The sequence below is a fragment of the Neophocaena asiaeorientalis genome, unplaced genomic scaffold (assembly GCF_003031525.2).
Source record: "Neophocaena asiaeorientalis asiaeorientalis breed wild unplaced genomic scaffold, Neophocaena_asiaeorientalis_V1.1 scaffold242, whole genome shotgun sequence".
Classification (NCBI taxonomy): domain Eukaryota; kingdom Metazoa; phylum Chordata; class Mammalia; order Artiodactyla; family Phocoenidae; genus Neophocaena; species Neophocaena asiaeorientalis.
Window position 1 is genome coordinate 8,165,036 of NW_020172451.1, and position 18,366 is coordinate 8,183,401.

Here is an 18,366-nt window from a genome sequence, read left to right on the forward strand (position 1 = left end):
GCCGTCTCCTGGAGAGCTCAGCACCACCCTGGGGCTGGCCCAGAGCTGACCAGTCAGAGCACCAAGGCCAGTCCAAGGAGCAAGTCTTTACCTTGCTAGCAAGCATGCAGTATGCTCTGATACTTTATTTTCTATTCAATTCTACTCTACCCTACTCTGCTGTGTCTTGTCCTGTCCTGTCTTGTCCTATCCTACCCTATCCTGTGCTGGTCCTGACCCACTAATGGTCTTGACCTATGGTTTGTAAAATTCTGGTGCAAAGGTTAAGAGCACAGGCTCTAGAGTCAGACAAATCCGGGGTCATATATACATTATAACGTGAGCGCCGGGCAGTGGGCTGGCTCTGGGACTGTTGAGGGAATGGTTTAATTTGCTTGGCGTCTCAGAAGTGCAGAAATGAGGACATGAGACTCTAAGGAACTAGAGCTATGACACCATGTATCAAAATTAGTACTCTACTTGGCAGCCATTCAGAGTGAATGGAAAATGCTCATGGTATCAGGCAATGCCAAGTTTTTTGAAATAAGGTATAAAATTATATTCAGTATGATTATAGCTTTGCAAAATTAAACTTACCTTTGCATGGAAGAATGATTAGAAACAAATATCCCCAAATACTAACGGTGGATGATTAAAAATTTTTATTGTTGTTTTACTTTCTAATTTTCTGAATTTTCTTTGATGAACATAACATATGATAGTAATAGATTAGGACTTCCCTGGTGGCGCAGTGGTTAAGAATCCACCTGCCAGTGCAGGGGACACGGGTTTGAGCCCTGGTCCGGGAAGATCCCACATGCTGTGGAGCTACTAAGCCCGTGCACCACAACTACTGAGCCTGTGCTTTAGAGCCTGCAAGCCCCAACTACTGAGCCCACGTGCCACAACTACTGAAGCCCGTGCACCTAGAGCCCGTGCTCCGCAACAAGAGAAGCCACTGCAATGAAAAGCCTGCGCACCGCAAAGAAGAGTAGCCCCTGCTCGCCGCAACTAGAGAAAGCCGGCGTACAGCAACAAAGACCCCATGCAGACAAAAATAAAATAAATAAATTGATTTTTTTAAAAAAAGTAATAGATTAAAAAATATATTAGTAGTCCAGCCTCAGAGCGACAAATGGTCTTGACAGATGGATGATGCCCTTGGCAGGTGCGCTGAAAGTGGACACGTCCTTCCAGGCCTCAGGACCCTGCAGTCTCCAGGCTGAGGTTGTGGTGGCTGCAGAGGTGACCCACTAAAGGCACGGCTGCTTTTTGGTCCTGTTCATGCCATAAGCTTGTGACCTGGATCTGAGAGCTGCTTGGTGTGTTTTTTCTATAGACAGAGGACTACCTGAAGCGGAAGATTCGTTCCCGGCCAGAGAGATCGGAGCTGGTCAGGATGCACATATTGGAAGGTGTGTTAGATTGGAAATGCTTCTTCATCTAAACCCTCATTCTCACTGTTTTCACCCCTGCACCACCCACGTTTCGTCGTCCCTCTTTTTCATCACTCCCGTTTCTGTTGACAGTGTAAGCCAGAGCCTTAACGCAGTTAAAACAGCAGTGCTGTGGGCAGCCACCCCTGGCTTTTGGGAATTCCCAAAGGAGCACAGTCACATTCTCTTGGGGTGGTTTCCCTTTTTCTATGGCCATGTCGTGGCCCTGGATCTCATAAAACCTCGGTATGAAATTCTTTCCTCCAACCCTGTTCTTAAATGTGTTTACTTTCTATTTTCATACATTCCTTCATCTATCCATCCATCCATTCATTTGCTCACTCAGTATTTACAGGAGCACCTGTGAAGTACAAGCAAGATCATCCCAGACGTACTCCACCTGCCCACACACACTTCTTTCCTCATTCTAGGGAAGGAAAGGTTTTGGCTTGAGTCTATTCACTTTTTGTTTGGTTTTGAAACCACTTTGGGGTTGGAAGAAGACTTTCCTAGACTGAACCCCACACTTTGCAGAGGAAGACACTGAGGCCCAGAGCAGGGAGGTGGATTGTCCCCATAACGCAGCGAGCTTGAGGGAGAGGAGACACCACCCATTGCCTGGTGCTCTTTCAGCTCTAGCTCCAGCTCAGAGAGTCGTCTGGGCCAGCCTGTGCCTAGTGACCACTGTTGTGCGTGACCACACACTGTCCACAGCGGGGGCCCCTTCTTCTGTCCTTGTGAAACTTCAGGCCGGGCCACTGTACTCCGCCTGGCACTTGATTTACATTCTCATGGTCTCTGCTCCTTCCCCAGAGGGAAGGGGAGCTGCTCTGCAGTTCCCAGGGCAGAACCAGCTCATTCCTATATCCTCCTGCACTCCATTCTCTCCCACGGGCAGAGACCTCGGCTGAGCCTTCCCTGCAGGCCAAGCAGCTGAAGCTGAAAAGAGCCAGGCTGGCCGATGACCTCAACGAGAAGATTGCGCAGAGGCCTGGCCCCATGGAGCTGGTGGAGAAGAACATCCTGCCTGTGGAGTCTAGCCTGAAGGAAGCCATCATTGGTGAGGAGGCCCAGCCACCACGTGTGGACTTGAAGGCGGGGCGCAGAGGGCATGGGCTCTGGACAGCTTGCTCCCTGACTTCCTGCTTAGCCTTGGGGGAGCCGAGGTACAGAGTATGAGAGCCTGATAAACGGGTCCTGTGAGCCTGGGACAGCGCCAGTGGCCTCACAGATCAGCGCCGTGCCAAAATAACTGCATCAGTGACAGAGAGGCCTCTGTCCACTTCCCATCTCTTGTGAGTGCAGGGGCTTGTCCCTCTTTCCCAGAGAAGGTAGGTAGATGTCCGGGGTGGTGTGTGTGAGCACGTGGAGACGCTGGGACCTTGAAACTGTGCCTGCGGTTTCTTTTCATTAGTGAAATCTCTTCTTGGAGCCTGGCACTCTCCTCAGATAGTTCAGTCAGTAAAGGTCGATTGATCCAAGCAGTGTGCTAGGTGCTAGGGCCACAGCCCCACAAGGCAGACCAAGCCCCTCGTCCTTACGGAGCTTAAGCCCAGGAGCAGATACAGGCAAGGAAACAGGTGAGAGTGAGATGGATGCCGCCCACACCGGCCCCGACAGCGGGCGTCGGCATCAGAAGAGCTGAGGCCCAGGTGGGGGTGATGGAGGGCCACCCCCTCCGGCCCCGACAGGGGGCATCGGCGTCAGAGGAGCTGAGGCCCAGATGGGGGTGATGGAGGCCGGCCCCGACAGCGGGCGTCGGCATCAGAAGAGCTGAGGCCCAGATGGGGGTGCAGGGTGAGTAGGAATGAAAGCGTATGCAGCGGGCAGAAGGAGCAGCCTGCACGTGGAGCTGGAAACGGGTGTTGAGACGTGAGGGGGAGGCCACAGAGTCCAGGACGTGCAGGGCCTCGTGTGCCACGGGCAGGTGTGCAGACATGATTCCCTCAGACTTTGGTAACTGTTGGTACAGACATGTTTCTTTGGCTGCCGCAGGCCTGAGACCTGCCCCCGAGGAGCGGCCGTACCTTCAGGAGGCTCAGGTGCTCTCACGTAGGAGTGAGCTAGGTCTTTGGGCAGGGCAGGGGAGGGCACAGGAGTAGGCCCGAAGCAGGCCGCGTTGGGCCCGAGCCCTGGCTCAGAGGAGACCGGTTTCTGGGACCTCATCTGCACCCGCAGTGGAGGTGCCCTGACCGCCCTCTTCCCCTTTAACTCCCTGCTTTGCCCTGGCATTCACTTCATCTTGTGTTAGTGTTTTCCTGCCCGGACCTTCACCAGATTCCACGACAGCGTTTGGGCCAAGGTCAGTTCTGGACTCTCCAGCCAGCCCAAGTCTGGTAAATGTTTGCTGAGAGTCAGCCATGCACCAGGCCTGTGTGAGTCCTACCGTTACAGAGACGAACAGAATATGCTGCGGCTGCCCTCAGAGAACTCAGTCTGACAGGAGAAGGCTGCCGTGTGCACAAGTGATTTCTGAGTCTAGCTCCCAGGCACGGTGGCACCACGTAGTTAGAAAGACCAGGGCCCTGTAACATCGTAGCCAAGCCACCTGCCGTTCGGGACAGTTTGCAGGCTCCCAGGTGACGATGGCGGTGAAGGGCCCGGCACAGTCCTGGGCGCCCAGGGAGACTCGGGGAAGGGCTGCTGCTGTTTGCAGTGACGTTCGTTACAGACCAGCTGGCGGCTCTGTCGTGGACAGTGTAGGACAGCGGTGTGTGGCAGGGGCAGCGAGAGCCCGTCCGAGATGGGCTTCTCTCAGGGATGCGGATGGCGGTGGGGCTGACGACACGTTTCGGGCCCACCTGGAGATTGAGTCAGTTTGCCAAGTAGAGAGGGTGCAGAGGGACGTTCCGGACAGAGGGGACAGCGGGGGCAGTGTGGCCTGGAGCCCTGGCGGAATACGGCTTGTTTGAGGCCCGGGAAGTAGCTTAGTTTGGAACGAGGTCATCACTGGTGACTGGGGAGAGAGGAGCATTCGCCGGCAGTGAGCGTGCAGGCCAAGGAGTGAGCAGGAGGCAAGGCAGTGGTGACAGCCCACATGGTCAGTCTGTTCAGGAAGAGAGTGGAGAGGAGAGAGGGGCATAGTGGTCAAGGAGGAGGTTTAGGGCTGAGAGGAAGGAGTCAGGGGAGAGGCTGAGGAGGTGGGGGATGGAGGGGGAGGCAGAGCGGGGTGTGCACCGGAATGGGAGGGGCTTCGCAGACGGCCTCCGTCTCCCGGACTGCACCACACACCTGCGGCCATCTGCTCACACATGCGCCGCCAGCTGGTCGTCGGCGTCATGGCCGGCCTCCCCTCAGCATCCACGTTTCCCGCCAGCAGAGCAGCGGCTGGGCTCCAGGGCGCCTGGCCCGTGAACTCCGGCCGGGCAGGGCCCCATCCGGGCTGCCCTGGCGGCAGGAGAGAGGGGTGGGCCCCTCAGTGACCTGGCCTGACGGCCCTGGGGCCGCTGCAGTGTGGCCAGCAGCTTCCTCAGGCTGGGCTGAGGCGGGGGTGGACCCGCAGCTCCTCCGTCCTGAGTCCCATTGTCCTGTGGCTGCTGTGCTATGGCAGGTCCCCTCTCTGGGAGCAGGAGACTGTGGGAGAGCACCTAGACCTAGCGTGACCGGCAAGAAGGGCTCACTGTCAGCGAGCTGCATCCTCTCCGCGCTCCTTGCGGGCCCCTGGGAGGGCGGGTGTGGGGTGGGGGACAAGCTCAGGGGCACCCTGCTGGGCCCTAGGGGCACAGGGCCTCGGGGCACGGCCCTGGAGCGGGGGAGGGTCTGCCGGGAGAGCGTTCCTCATCTGTGGTCTTCCCGCCGCAGCTGCGTCCCCGGCATGGCTGCCGGCTCACTTCTGCGCCGCTGCCTCATTCCCCCTGTGTGGACGGTGCCGGTGCAGAACTTCTCCCCTGACCGTGCTGGTGGCAGGGTTGTGACAGGAGTTTTTTGAAGTACCCTGCCTGCCCCATCCCCTTCTTTCCTTCTCTCTGCATCTGGGATTCCCACGCCGGGTCCCTGCTTCTCCCGCCTCTCCCACCCAGCCTGGTCCCTGCCCCGGAGCGCAGGCCTGCCCCCAGGACATGGGTCTCTGGGAGTCACTGGCTGCTGAAGGGAGGTCGCTGTCCTTCCACTGTTCTGCTTCACCTGTGCAAGCAGGCGGCCCTTCTCCGCGAGGCTCTTCTGTCTGTTCCTCCTGGTCTTCGGGGAGTCGGGCAGCCCAGGGGAGGAGCTGCACCTGCATAGCTGTTACCCAAACTCCTTCCGTCCCTGATCGCAGGGCCCGTGAGCCTCTGGGAGAAGAGGAGAGTTTTGTGCAGCCACAGGATGGGAATAAAGTGCCTTCAACAGCAGGGAAACAGGAGGTGGCAGGCTGGGGGCGGGAGGGCAGACCCTGACTTGGAAGACTGAACGCAGGGCGGAGTTAAAAGCAAGGGGTTAACCATCAGGCCTTTCCCCACCAAGGGGAGTGCTCTGATGACCTGGTGGGACTGACTCTTCCTGGCCTTTGTTTCGGGTCGTGATGACAAGCTTTCCTTGAGCTCTTTTGGACACAGGAGGCAGGTCGGCTGCTGGCCTCCTTCTCCTACTGCTTGCTGGGGCCGCGGGGCCGCAGGGCAGGCGCCTCGCTGGGACAGCCTCTTCCCCTTTGCTGGAGGAGTCTCACCCTGGCCTTGGCTTTCAGTGGGCCAGGTGAACTACCCGAAAGTAGCAGACAGCTCTTCCTTTGATGAGGACAGCAGCGATGCCTTATCTCCTGAGCAGCCTGCCAGCCATGAGTCCCAGGGCTCGGTGCCGTCACCCCTGGAAGCCCGAGTCAGCGAGCCACTGCCCAGTGCCACCTCTGTGTCCCCCACTCAGGTGAGCTTGTCCACTACAGGTGCTTCCCCTGCTCAGGGGCCCCAGACCTACTGGAGCGGCCCAGAATGAGGTCCCTCGCTTGGGCCAGGTGGGACGGGGAAGCCAGAAGGTGCGGCGGTGGGCCCTCGTGGAGGATGCCGGCTGGGCAGCCTTGCAGTTAGATTCAGAGGCCTCCCTGCTGCCCCATGTCTGCTCATTCAGAACAGCCACTTCTCCTGAGTGTGTTCAGTTCCGTAACATTTCACCACCCTCTGTCTTCCCCTTTTCTAGTTCCCTCTCCTTGCCACCCTGGAGGCTGCTCTTTTCATCCCTCTCGTCTTTGCCTGTCATTTGCCCCTTAACGGTGATGGCGTCCGAGGGGGTGACAGCCACCCACCTCCAGGCAGGGCAGGGCAGGGATGCACCACCGGCTGAAGCCTGGAGATGGCGCAGCTTCCAGGGCCACGAGAAGGGGTGGGCGTGTCCTCACTTCCCCTCTTCTCTCCCAGGTCGTGTCTCAACTCCCCGTGGGCCCAGAGTCTGGAGAAACAGTCTTCCTGGCGGAGCAGCCTCCTCCGCCGCCCAGCCTCGCCAACGGAACCACAGTCGCCACCGCCAAGCCCCTCCCCACACTCATTAAGGTGCAGACCTCTAGCTGACCGCCCTCTCCTCTCCGTTCCCCTCTGAGTCCTGCTGTGACTCCGTCCCAGTGTGGGGAGTGGGGCTGGCTCTCTTCTCCTCCTGGTCCGGGACCAGCCGAGGTCACCACAGTGCTCTGGGAGATCTGTTCTCTCCACACACGCTGGCCGTCACAGCCGCAGCCACTGCTCACTGAACACAGCGGGCCAGGCTCTCACTCCTGCCCGCCCCAGGAAGACACGCCCACACGTCCCCTCTGTCCACTCGGAGCCTCGTGAGGCTATGACAGAACCGAGAAGTGAGGTGATGGGCCTGAGGTCACCCAGCCAGCCGTGCCGGGTGTTTGTTGTCACTCTCTTCCTCCAAGGCCTGACCTAAGATACCTGAAGGGACGGCATTTACCGTCAACCCCACGAGACGCCCATGGGGACCTTTGTGTGGGAACACGGTGCCGGATGCTGAGGTTAAGTTCAGCAGCGTGAGGAGCCGGTGTCTGGTCCTCCCCGCCCAGCCGAGCTTTCTCCCTCGGCCTCTGGGACCTTGGCCCTGACTGCCACCCTCCATCCAGCCTGTGCTCCACGCCTGCTGGGCAGGTGCCCTTCCTTCCCGCTCAGCTTGCTTCCCATCTTGACTGATTCTCCAGTCCCGCCACACAGTCCCTGGCCCTGGCCTGGAGCCTCTGGCCGCCCACGTTCCTCTGCTGCGGCTCACAGCCTTAGCGAAGCCTCCCTGTGCCTCCGGGTGCTCCCAGACAGCCTTAGCGAAGCCTCCCTGTGCCTCCGGGCGCTCCCAGGTGGTTGGCGGGGTCTCCGCGGCCCTCCCGTGTGGCGCCCCTGCCCCAGGCCTGCTCCTCCCGGTCAGTGGTGCCCTGGCGCTCTGCTGGCTCCCAGCCGCTGCCCCAGCAGCCGGCACCTCCCTTGCCTCTGCGGTCTATTCCTGATTGGCTGCAGATGTCTGAGGTTTTCTCCCCAAATTCCTCCCTCAGACCTGCTCCTCGTCACATGACTGGTGCCTTCCTTTGCCCACTCCCCATTTGCGAGAACGGTGTATGTGTGTTTATCTAACTTCCTCTTTCCCGGTAGTGCCTCGGCCTCTGTCCCCGCTCCCCAGCCCTGCCATGGGCTCTCCTCCAAGCTGAGCCCCCAGCTGCCTCAGACCTGCCTCAGGTCGCACTCCTCTCTCTGGTGGCTTTCCCTGGGCTCTCCGTCTTCTTCCCTTTCAGTGGGGTGCTCCCGGGCTGCCCTCGGCCTCTTTCTCGCACCCTCAGCCTTGCCGGGGCCTCTCAGCGGACCCCTCTCCCTCCTCTCGGGTGCTCTCCGGTCCCAGCAGCCCCGCGCCTTCTCCCCCACTCTCCCTACCCTGGCCAACCGGCACCTCTTCCCGACTTCTGCGAAGGGGCCACTGTTGTCACACGCTGTTGCCGAAGCTCAAAACTGTGACCTTGTAGCCACTCGGCTGCCACACGCGCTGTTGTACCTTCTTCCTCTAGTCAGTCACCTCCTTCCACATCCCGTCAGTGCCCACGGCGCCCTGGTCAGACCCCAGCTGAGCCCTGCATCGAGTCTCCACCCTTCCGCCTGCCGTTCTCTGCTCAGAAGCCGCGAGGCCCTCCTTGCTCCTTCCCCAGCACTCAGCACCCTGCTCACTCTTGCCCACACCCGCTCTACCCTCCTCACCCGGAGACGGCCTCCCTGTGTGCCGGCCGCCCCGTCAGTGAATGGACGTGAGCTTCTGAGGTCCAGGGTTCGGATCCCAGCTCCTTCGCGCAGCGAGGTCCCAGTCACTGTGCGGCCTCAAGCGCGTGGCTTCCCTGAGCCTGTTTCTTCCCTTTCGAGTCGACGGGCCGGTTCCTGGGGAGGCAGGGTTTTTGCAGGTCTGTGTGACGCGGCTTTTGTAAAGAGCCCAGTGTGGGCTGCGCGAGCTCCGTAGAACAGGTCTTTTCACCTCGTCGTCCTGTTCACTCTGTGCTCAGGGTCACAGCGAGGCTGCCTGGCCTGTGCACTGGGGCTAGAAGCTCTTTTAAGAGCAGAGCCAGTCACAAGCCCCGCCCCCCATCAGCCCTCGCCCCCTCCCTGGACACTCCCGGGCACTGAGGAGGCCTCTGCTTTGGGAGGGGTGCCATCCGGCAGGGAGCGTGGACAGGGCAGGGTGGGCAGCGGGGCCTTTCCGGAAGCCACTCGGCTGCCCCTGACAGCGCCCTCTGTCTCCTGTGCCCGCAGCAAAGCCAACCCAAGTCTGCCAGTGAGAAGTCGCAGCGCAGCAAGAAGGCCAAGGAGCTGAAGCCGAAGGTGAAGAAGCTCAAGTATCACCAGTACATCCCCCCGGACCAGAAGCAGGACAAGGGGGCGCCCCCCATGGACTCCTCCTACGCCAGGATCCTGCAGCAGCAGCAGCTCTTCCTGCAGCTCCAGATCCTCAATCAGCAGCAGCAGCAGCACTACAACTACCAGACCATCCTGCCTGCGCCCCTCAAGTACGGGCTGGGGTCGAGGCCGGCTCCTTAAAGCGGGGTGGACTGTGGTTGTTGATGAGGGACCATTAGTTGCTAAAGGTTGGATGTTGTGATTTACTTGTGCTCAGTGATTCTTTTCATTTTATTACCATCAAAGCTCACACAGTGTCTGAAGCCAGCACAGTGAGAATAGCCTCCCTTCCAGTCCATTTTTTGTCCTCCAGAACAGGTTCTGAACCTTTTGAGTACCCACAGGCACCGGACGGCCAGATGCGGGCAGCCCTGACATGAAAGGACCCTTTGGTCCTGGTCCTGCGGGAGTGCTCTGTGGGCGGGGCCCTTGCCCCTTGCTCCTCTCCATCCGGCCCGCAGAGGCCTAGGGCGAGACCTGGCAGGGGCTCATTCCTGTCCTTTCTTCCTCTCAGGCCAGCAGGGGAGGCTCTGGGAAGCGGTGGGGCCCCCCTGACGCGCAGCCTTTCCGCTACCAGCAGCAGCTCCGGCTCGGGCGCCCCTGGGCCCAGTGGGCTGGTACGTCAGAACAGCACCTCGTTGACTGGCAAGCCTGGGGCCCTGCCTGCCAACCTGGACGACATGAAGGTAAGTGGTTGCACGCTTCCCCCTGGAGGCCTTGTGCCGTCGCCAGCCTGGCCTCGCGTGGGGGCGGTCAGGTGCTCGGTCTCAGGCAGGGGAGGCGGCTGGCCCAGGACCACGGCTGCAGGAGGCAGAGCAGAGCTCCAGCAGAGGCACCTGGAACCTGCTCTGAGGCCCTGGTCATCCGTGGCATTAGCCTTGTCATCGTGGTCATCGTCATTGACGATGCCAGCCAGTATCTGTCAAGGGCCGCAGGGCTTACGGAGCACTTGTGCACCTCTCGTTTTCCTCAGCCTCTACAGTGCAGTGTGAGAAACAGGGAGTGTTACCCCGGCTTAAGGATGAGCAAGCAGAGGCGTCGAGGGATAGAGAGGTTTGCCTGAGGTCATGGGTCCGGCCGGCAGTACAGCCAGGGTTCAGACTCAGAGCTCCACTACAGCACCCACCCTTTCCATGCAGCCCGCTACTGTCCTGCTGAATCTGCTCTACAAGTGCTGTGTTGGCCTGGGAGAGAGCAGCCCACACTTGGGCCACAGGCTGCACTCGTGCCCTGGGCTTTGGAGGGCGGGAGACGCCCCAGGCCTGGCCTGTTTTCTCTGCCCTGATCAGAAAGGGGAGTGGATCACATTCTCCCTGGAGAGTTTGTCCTCTGAACCAGTCTGCTCCCTCCTCAGTCATGACAGGGATCCTAGCAAGGTGCAGCCCTTTTGGGGGGAGCTGGACACGGACCTCAGAGTCCCTCAGACCCGGCTCTAACCCCTAGCTCTGCCCATCACCAGCTGTGTGATCCTGAAGAAGTTATTTCACTTTCATGAGCTCCGTTTTCTCATCTGTAAAATCCAGTCAATTAAGTATTTATCGAGCACAAGGCACCATGCCCCTGGTGTGAGGACGGCGAGGAGGAGGGGGCCAGCCTGGCAGATGCACGTCTCGCCCCCCAGGGCTGTGGGAGGGTCAGGTGGTTGATACATCTGAAGAGGCCAGTGGGGTCCAGACAGAGGAGGACTGCCCGGACTCTCCACCCCCTTGCAGGTGGCAGAGCTGAAGCAGGAGCTGAAGTTGCGGTCACTGCCCGTCTCAGGCACCAAGACAGACCTAATTGAGCGCCTGCGCGCCTACCAGGAGCAAATCAGTCCCGCCGCTGGAGCACCCAAGGGCCCCGCCGCTGCCTCCATCCTGCCCAAGGCTGGCGAGGTGGTGGTAGCCTTCCCTGCCGCTCGGCTAAGCACGGGGCCCACCCTGGTGGCAGCGGGCCTGGCCCCGGCTGAGGTGGTGGTGGCCACGGTGACCAGCAATGGAGTGGTGAAGTTTGGCAGCACAGGCTCCACGCCCCCTGTGTCTCCCACCCCCTCAGAGCGTTCACTGCTCAGCACAGGCGACGAGAACTCCACGCCCGGGGACACCTTTGGCGAGATGGTGACGTCGCCAGTGACCCAGCTCACCCTGCAGGCCTCGCCGCTGCAGATCCTTGTGAAGGAGGAGGGCCCCCGCGCTGGGTCCTGCTGTCTCAGCCCTGGGATGCGGGCAGAGCTGGAGGGGCGTGACAAGGACCAGATGCTGCAGGAAAAGGACAAGCAGATCGAGGAGCTGACCCGCATGCTCCGGCAGAAGCAGCAGCTGGTGGAGTGGCTCAGGCTGCAGCTGGAGCAGGAGAAGCGGGCCCAGCAGCCCACGCCAGCCCCTGCCCCTGCCCCGGCCCTGGTCACGCTTGGTGCCGCAGTGAAGCAGGAAAGCAGCCTTGCCAGCTGCCAGCTGAGCAGGCAGCCCCCGGGCCCCGATTGCCCCTTCGGCCCCAGCCTCGCGGGCCCCGCTGCCCCCCATGTAGACACTTGTACCCTGGGGCCCCCAGCCGTGGTGGTGAAGCAGGAAGCCGTGTTGCCCGAGCCTGAACCAGCCCCGGCCCTGGTCACGCTTGGTGCCGCAGTGAAGCAGGAAAGCAGCCTTGCCAGCTGCCAGCTGAGCAGGCAGCCCCCGGGCCCTGATCGCCCCTTCGGCCCCAACCTCGTGGGCCCCGCTGCCCACCACGTAGACGCTTGTACCCTGGGGCCCCCGGCCGTGGTGGTGAAGCAGGAAGCCGTGTTGCCCGAGCCTGAACCAGCCCCGGCCCCGCAGCTGCTTCTGGGCCCACAGGGCCCCAGCCTCATCAAGGGGGTCACACCTCCTACGCTCCTCACTGACTCCACAGGGACCCACCTCGTCCTCACCGTGACCAATAAGAATGCAGACAGCCCTGGCCTGGCCAGCGGGAGCCCCCAGCAGGTACCTGGGTGTGGGAGGGGCAGGAGCCCCAGGAGGGCGTGAAGCCAGCAGGTACCTGGGTGTGGGAGGGGCAGGAACCCCAGGAGGGCGTGAAGGCGCTCTTCATGACAGTGCCCTTTTCACCAGTTCCCCCGTGGTTGGCGGGTTATGTTCGCTTCCTTTAATCTTCCCTTCAACCCTCCGAAACTAGGGATCGCCATCCCAGTGTTACCCAGGAAGGTGCTCAGACTTGAAAAGGTTGAGGCACCTGTGTGAGGCCCCCAGCCTTGAGGGTGGGGCCACGAGGGCCTGCCCACTACTCTGGCGGTTGGCGTCAGAACCCTTCTGTGCCCAGCCGACGGCTCCTGAGCAGCCCCACCCGGGCCAGGCCACTCCTGCCCCTGCTCCGTGGGGTGGGACAGGCCCAGGGGAGGGTCGGGGAAGCCCCTCCTGGGATAGACTGAGGGCCGCCAGGCTGGACCTGTTGCGAGCTCCACTCCTCTCCTTTCCCTCAGAGAGGCCAGCTGTCCCCCACCAAGGTGACATTGGCAGCTGGCTCCCTGCTGCTGCCACCCTCGCAGCCCAGACCCTTCACTCAGCCTGGCCCACAGGTGAGGCTGCTCTAGGCTCTGTGTGGCCTCTCAGCCCTTCCGAGCTGCGGCTCGGGGCGGCAGTGACAGGACTCGGGTACTCAGGAAGGGACACAGGCCCCTGAGCATCCTCAGGCAGAAACTCCAGGGAGGAGAGGGGAAATTAGCCCAGAGACCCCCGCCCCCCTGCCTCTGCCCCGTGTGGCTTGTACCAAGCCCTAGGGAGCCAGTCGCCCTCTGTAGGGTCAGAGGTCAGGGCCTTCTCCATCCCACATCCCTTCTTCCCCGGGGGCTTCCACGAAAGCTCTCCGAGAGCCAGTGCAGGTGGCAGAGCTGCCCGCCTTGCCTGCCTGGAGCGTGTAGGCCCTGGGCTATTGCCCTCGCCCCAGCCACTGGTTCCCTCCCTTTCTCCTGTCTAGCTCTTGTCCCAGCCTGGCTCTCCAGCCCCTGGCCCCCCAGCCCAGAGGGACCTGGAGCACCCGCCACAGCCCCTTTTTGGGCCCCCCACTTCTCTGCCGAAGAAGGAGCCGCCTGGCTATGAGGAAGCTGTGAGCCAGCAGCCCAGACAGCAGGTAAAGAGGGTGGACCGGGGCCTGGCTGGGTGGGCGGCCGCCTCAGCGGCTGGGCTGGGCTGGGCTGGGCTCCCACAGTCCCCCGGGCCTGGCTGGAGGGTGGGGCAGGTAGGAGCCAGCCTTGCAGGTCAGAGAGACCTTGGAGAGAAGCCGTCGGGCAGGAGTGAGTGTGGGCTCCGGGAGCCTGAGCACAGGCTGCCCGGCTCTGTGGGCCTGGCTGCTGGCTCAGGGCCACAAGGTAGGGTCTGTGCCCTGAGCCAGGCTGGGGGGCCTCTTGTTCTAGACTTCCATTTCATTTTCTTATTTTTGTGCCACAGGAAAATGGTTCCTCAAGCCAGCAGATGGATGACCTGTTTGACATTCTGATTCAGAGTGGAGGTAAAGTCCAGACCCACTGCTCTGCTCCCCGACCTCCTCTTTTCTTCACAGGTTGTCTCCATTCCTAGGCTGGTTGGTTATTGGGTTTGGTCTCATTCTTGAACACGATGCCCAGCAGGCCTGGTGCTTTGGATGCGGTAACGTGTGAGACATGGCCTGGGCAGGGACTCCCTGGGGTGCTGTCCTCGACACACGTTTGCCTCACCCTGACCTGCTGCGTGGCCGGCGCCGTGCCCGCAGCCCAGGGCGTAGCAGTGAGCAAGAGAGACGTTTGCCTCGGCGGGGCTTATAGCCCAGCGTGGGGAGATGAGCGGTGAATGAAATAAGTAAATTATCGTATATGTCAGGTATTAGGAAAAGCCGGACGGGAAGGGTCGCAGGTGCGAGGGGTGTCAGGGTCAGCCTCGCCGGGCAGGTGCAGTTTAGCCACAGGCATCCATAGGGAGCTCCTCAGCCTGCAGGGCTGATGGGCACCCGGGGGCGGGCACTGGGCGGAAGCCCATGGGCTCTGGGTGACGCTGGAAGCCATGGCACAGCTTTGAGGGAAGGGTTGCCCCGCTGGAAGGGCAGGAGCAGGGAGGCAGGCGCAATGGTCCAGGCGCGAGCGGGGTGTGTGGGTCGGGAGGCAGCGGCGAAGCGCAGAAGGGCTGGAACCTGGGTGTATCTTGGAGACAGCGCCAGTATGGTTTCCTCACGGCTTAGGTGTGTGGCGAGGGGACCCCAGGGCAGCCAAGGATGAGGCTGAGGGTGTGGGGAGTTACTGGGTGCAGCAGCATGAGCGCTGGGGGTGTGGGCCGGGGCAAGTGGGGGCCGCGTCGGTCACAGCCTCAGCCCCTAGACAGCTGAGTGGAGGGCCACATGGCCAGCCCAGGCAAGGTCTGGGCTGAGTCAGGAGTTAGGGAGTTGGCGTCTGGTCGGGGTGGGGGTGGCGTTTGGAGCAGTGAGGCAGGGTGAGCAGAGAGGGCGAGGTGGAGGCAGGGGCGCAAGCCAGTGAAGCTGAGCAGCGGGTGGAGGGTGGGAGTGCGCCCTTAAGAGGGTGACGTCCTGAGGCCGTGGGCTGCTGATGGGCGGTCAGGGAAGAGGAGGACCGAGATCCGGTCCTGGGCTGTGTTGTGGTGGCAGCTGGTGACCTCAGCCAGGGTGCTGCAGGGGGGCCATGGCCAGAGCCTGCTTGAAGCAGGTTGAAGAGGCTGGGACTGTGGGAGACAGCTGGTCAGGCGTTTATAACACTAATTCCCCATTCCTCCATCCCACCCCCCCACCCCCCGTAACCTCTCTTCTTCCTGTCCGTGAATTGATTATTCTAGATGCCTTCTCTAAGTGGAATCATACACTATTTGTGCTTTTGTTTCTGGCTGGCTTCACTTAGCGTAACATCCTCAGGGTTCTTCCGTGTTGTAGCTTGTATCAGAATTTCCTTCCTTTCTGTGGCTGAAGAGTATTCCATCGTGTGTATGTACCACATTGTGTTCAGCCCTTCATCCACTGGACATTTGGGTTGTTGCTACCTTTTGGCTATTGTGAGTAATGCTGTATGAACACTGGTATCTGTTTGAATCTGTTTTCAGTTCTTTGGGGTACATACCCAGAAGTGGAATTGCTAGGTCATATGGTCATATTCTGTATTTTAATTCTTGATGAGCCACAGAACTGTTTTCCACACAGCTGTGCCATCTTCATTCATACCAGCAACACACAAGCGTTCCAGTTGCTCCACATCCTCACCAACACTTATTTTCAAGAAAGTTTTTTGAAAATAGCCAGCCTCATAGTTGTGAAGTCACATATCTCACTGTGGTTTTGACTTGCATTTCCCTAATGAGTAATAACGTCGAGCATCTTTTCATGAGCTTATAGGCCACTTGAATATCGTCTCTTGGAGAGTTTGTCCATTTTTCAGTTGGATTTTGTTGAGTTCTAGGAGTTCTTTATTCTAGATATCATTTATCAGATAGTTTGCAGATTTCTTCTCCCATTCCAGGGGTTATCTTACTTGTTTTAATTTGTTTGAAGTATAGTTGCTGTGCAGTCTTTTCAGTCTTGATAGTGACCTTTGATGTGCAGAAGTTTTAAATTGTTACGTAGTCTAGTTTATTTTTTCTTCCATTGCCTGTGCCTTTGGTGTTATAACTAAGAAATCATTAAATCCAGTGTCATGAAGATGTTCCCTTCTAAGAGTTTTGTAGTTTTGGCTCCTAAATTTAGATCTTTGACCCGTTTTGAGTTATTTTTTGTATGTGGTGTAAGGTGGGGTCCCAACTGCAGGTCGTCAGGCTGGTTTCAGACACCCACTCACTTTCTTGATTGGCAGAGATCTCAGCAGATTTCAAGGAGCCAGGGAAAGAGAAGTCTCCCCTGACAGCAGCCTGCGGGTCACCCCTGGCCGCACAGCCGTCACCATCCGCCGAGCTCCCTCAGGCTGTCCCCCCTCCATCCGGCTCGCCGGCCCTCCCTGGGCGCCTGGAGGACTTCCTGGAGAGCAGCACAGGGCTGCCCCTGCTGACCGGCGGGCACGAGGGGCCAGAGCCCCTCTCCCTCATCGACGACCTTCACAGCCAGATGCTGAGCAGCTCTGCCATCCTGGACCACCCCCCCTCCCCCATGGACACTTCAGAATTGCACTTTGCGCCTGAGCCCAGTGGTGTGGGCCTGGACCTGGCCGATGGCCACCTGGACGGCATGGACTGGCTGGAGCTGTCGTCGGGTGGGCCGGTGCTCAGCCTGGCCCCGAGCACCACAGCCCCCAGCCTCTTCTCCACGGACTTCCTCGACGGCCACGACTTGCAGCTACACTGGGATTCCTGCTTGTAGCTCTGGGGCTGCAGAGCCGGGGGCTGGGAGGGCTGGAAAGTCGGAGACCTCGGGAACTCAAGGGAGCTCAGCACTCTCCTGCCTGATGCAGCCTCTCCACGTGGTCATGAGTCCTGACAATCACAGGCCCTGCTTTCCCCTCCGTGGGAGGCCGGAGGAGGGTGTCCCCACACCTGGCTCTGGCCCACCAAGGAGAAGAGCTTCCAAGAAGCAGCTCTGAGTCCCACCCTGGGGTTTCGGAGGACTGGATGGGCCAGGGGCTTCTATTTGACCTCCTTTTGTGAGGTCGGGGTGCACCTGTCTGCTGCAGTTTGCTCAGGAGGCGAGGCTGAGGCAGGGCAAGGGGTGCATGTCCTTCCTTCTCTTCCCCTTCCCTGCAAGGGAAGGAACTGGCTGGGCCTCTACCTCACCACCCTCTTGATGCCAACACCACCGACCCAGGCTTCCCGGGAGGGGGGCTCCCTGCCATTTTAGTGTCTTGGTATAGTGTAACCATTTAGTGGTTGGTGGCAAACGTTTTCTGTACAGGTGTATATACCTCTGTATTATATATCGCCATACATATATACACATCTATCTTGGGGGGCGGGTGGGAGGTGAATGCAGCCCCCCACCCCCGGTTCTACTCTGTGCACACGGAAGGGCCCGAAGCCACCGCTCCCAGGGCTGAACACAGCTTACCCTGGCCCCACCCATCACTTGTATCTGACACGTATAGACACCTCGTCACAGCCTGTGCCGCACCTGTCCTGCTTCCTGCTCCTTATCAGTGCCACGAGGGCAGAGGTGCTTCCTGGCCCCCTGCCCACATTCCCTCCCGCTGCCTCACTGCAGCCACCACGGCCCTGGGACAGCAGTGGAGCCAGAGGTGGCCCTCAAGCTATGGCCTCCTCCTGCCCTGGGGCCTGGCCTCCCTTCTGGCCGTTGTCATTCACAGGGGATCAGGGATGGAGTCACCAGAACCAGTTCTGGGACAGAGGTGGGAAAGCTGTGTGAACTTTTTAAAATAAAAACGAAAACCCCGCCTGTTGGTCCATCTCCATGGAATGGAGGGGGGTCAATCCATGGAAGGGAAGAGGGGGGTGCCGTGCTGTGATCCTGACTGCACCTCCCCGTGAGACCGCCTCCCATCCCTGGCTGTGCATTCGGGACCACGCGCAGCTGGCTAGACAGAAGGTGGGAGAGGTGCGTCTCAAAGACAGTTTATTTGTAAATCAAAGAGGCTGGGGAGCCTTCAGCCTCCCCACCCTCCTCCTGAGCAAAACCTGACAGAGGAGAGGTGGCGCTCCACCTCCCAAGGTTTTTGTTCAGCACAGCAAGCCTGGGGCCTCTGGTAAAGACCCTGGCAGGGCAGAGCCCTCCCCGGGGTGCTGAGGGTAACAGGCTGAGCCGGGCCCCCACCTTCTGCTCCTGCCACCTGCTGCCCTCCACCAGCACTCTAGCACCCAGGGCGGTGTCCCCGGACTCCCTACCACGGTGCCCAGCCAGAGCTCCCGAGAGTGTCCTCCCCTCGACCTTGCAGCTTGGGGTGGCCCCGAGGCTGGCCAGCGCCGGGCTGTTCTCTTCTTGCTTGAGGAAGGGGCTTGGTAGCCAAGGGGTCTGGGGAGGCCTGGATGTGACAGGGTCCCTGGAGGAAGAGCATCACCCGTCTATGTCCCAGCTGAAAAGGTGGTGCTTCACCAGCATGTCCTGGACGCCCTCCTTCAGGGGCTGCTTCTCCTCCTGCACAGGAACAGCCCTCCTGTCACAGCTGCAGGGCACACCACAGGGCCCAAGGGGCCAGAGTGGTCCTCACAGGCGACACCGGCACTCAGGGCCCCCACGAGGCCTGCCTCAGCACCCACACATCTGGGGGGGACCCGCCA

The 18,366-nt window shown here is 60.1% G+C and overlaps 2 protein-coding genes across 3 annotated transcripts in view; one reads left to right on the forward strand and one right to left on the reverse strand.

Moving 5' to 3' along the window:
* MRTFA (myocardin related transcription factor A) overlaps positions 1 to 17,525 on the forward strand; it is a 196,584-nt gene extending 179,059 nt beyond the window's left edge. The window contains exons 6-15 of the mRNA XM_024737519.1: positions 1,319 to 1,394; positions 2,314 to 2,475; positions 6,076 to 6,251; positions 6,740 to 6,871; positions 9,089 to 9,342; positions 9,747 to 9,918; positions 10,945 to 12,171; positions 13,160 to 13,312; positions 13,630 to 13,690; positions 16,002 to 17,525. Of these exons, the coding sequence (XP_024593287.1) occupies positions 1,319 to 1,394; positions 2,314 to 2,475; positions 6,076 to 6,251; positions 6,740 to 6,871; positions 9,089 to 9,342; positions 9,747 to 9,918; positions 10,945 to 12,171; positions 13,160 to 13,312; positions 13,630 to 13,690; positions 16,002 to 16,501 (2,913 nt within the window). The 3' untranslated portion in view covers positions 16,502 to 17,525. The remainder of the gene's footprint in view (positions 1 to 1,318; positions 1,395 to 2,313; positions 2,476 to 6,075; positions 6,252 to 6,739; positions 6,872 to 9,088; positions 9,343 to 9,746; positions 9,919 to 10,944; positions 12,172 to 13,159; positions 13,313 to 13,629; positions 13,691 to 16,001) is intronic.
* A 161-nt stretch (positions 17,526 to 17,686) lies between these two features.
* SGSM3 (small G protein signaling modulator 3) overlaps positions 17,687 to 18,366 on the reverse strand; it is a 35,025-nt gene continuing 34,345 nt past the window's right edge. For both annotated transcript variants that reach the window (XM_024737518.1, XM_024737517.1), the window contains one exon: positions 17,687 to 18,223. In XM_024737518.1, coding sequence (XP_024593286.1) covers positions 18,143 to 18,223 — 81 coding nt within the window. In that variant the 3' untranslated portion in view covers positions 17,687 to 18,142. The remainder of the gene's footprint in view (positions 18,224 to 18,366) is intronic.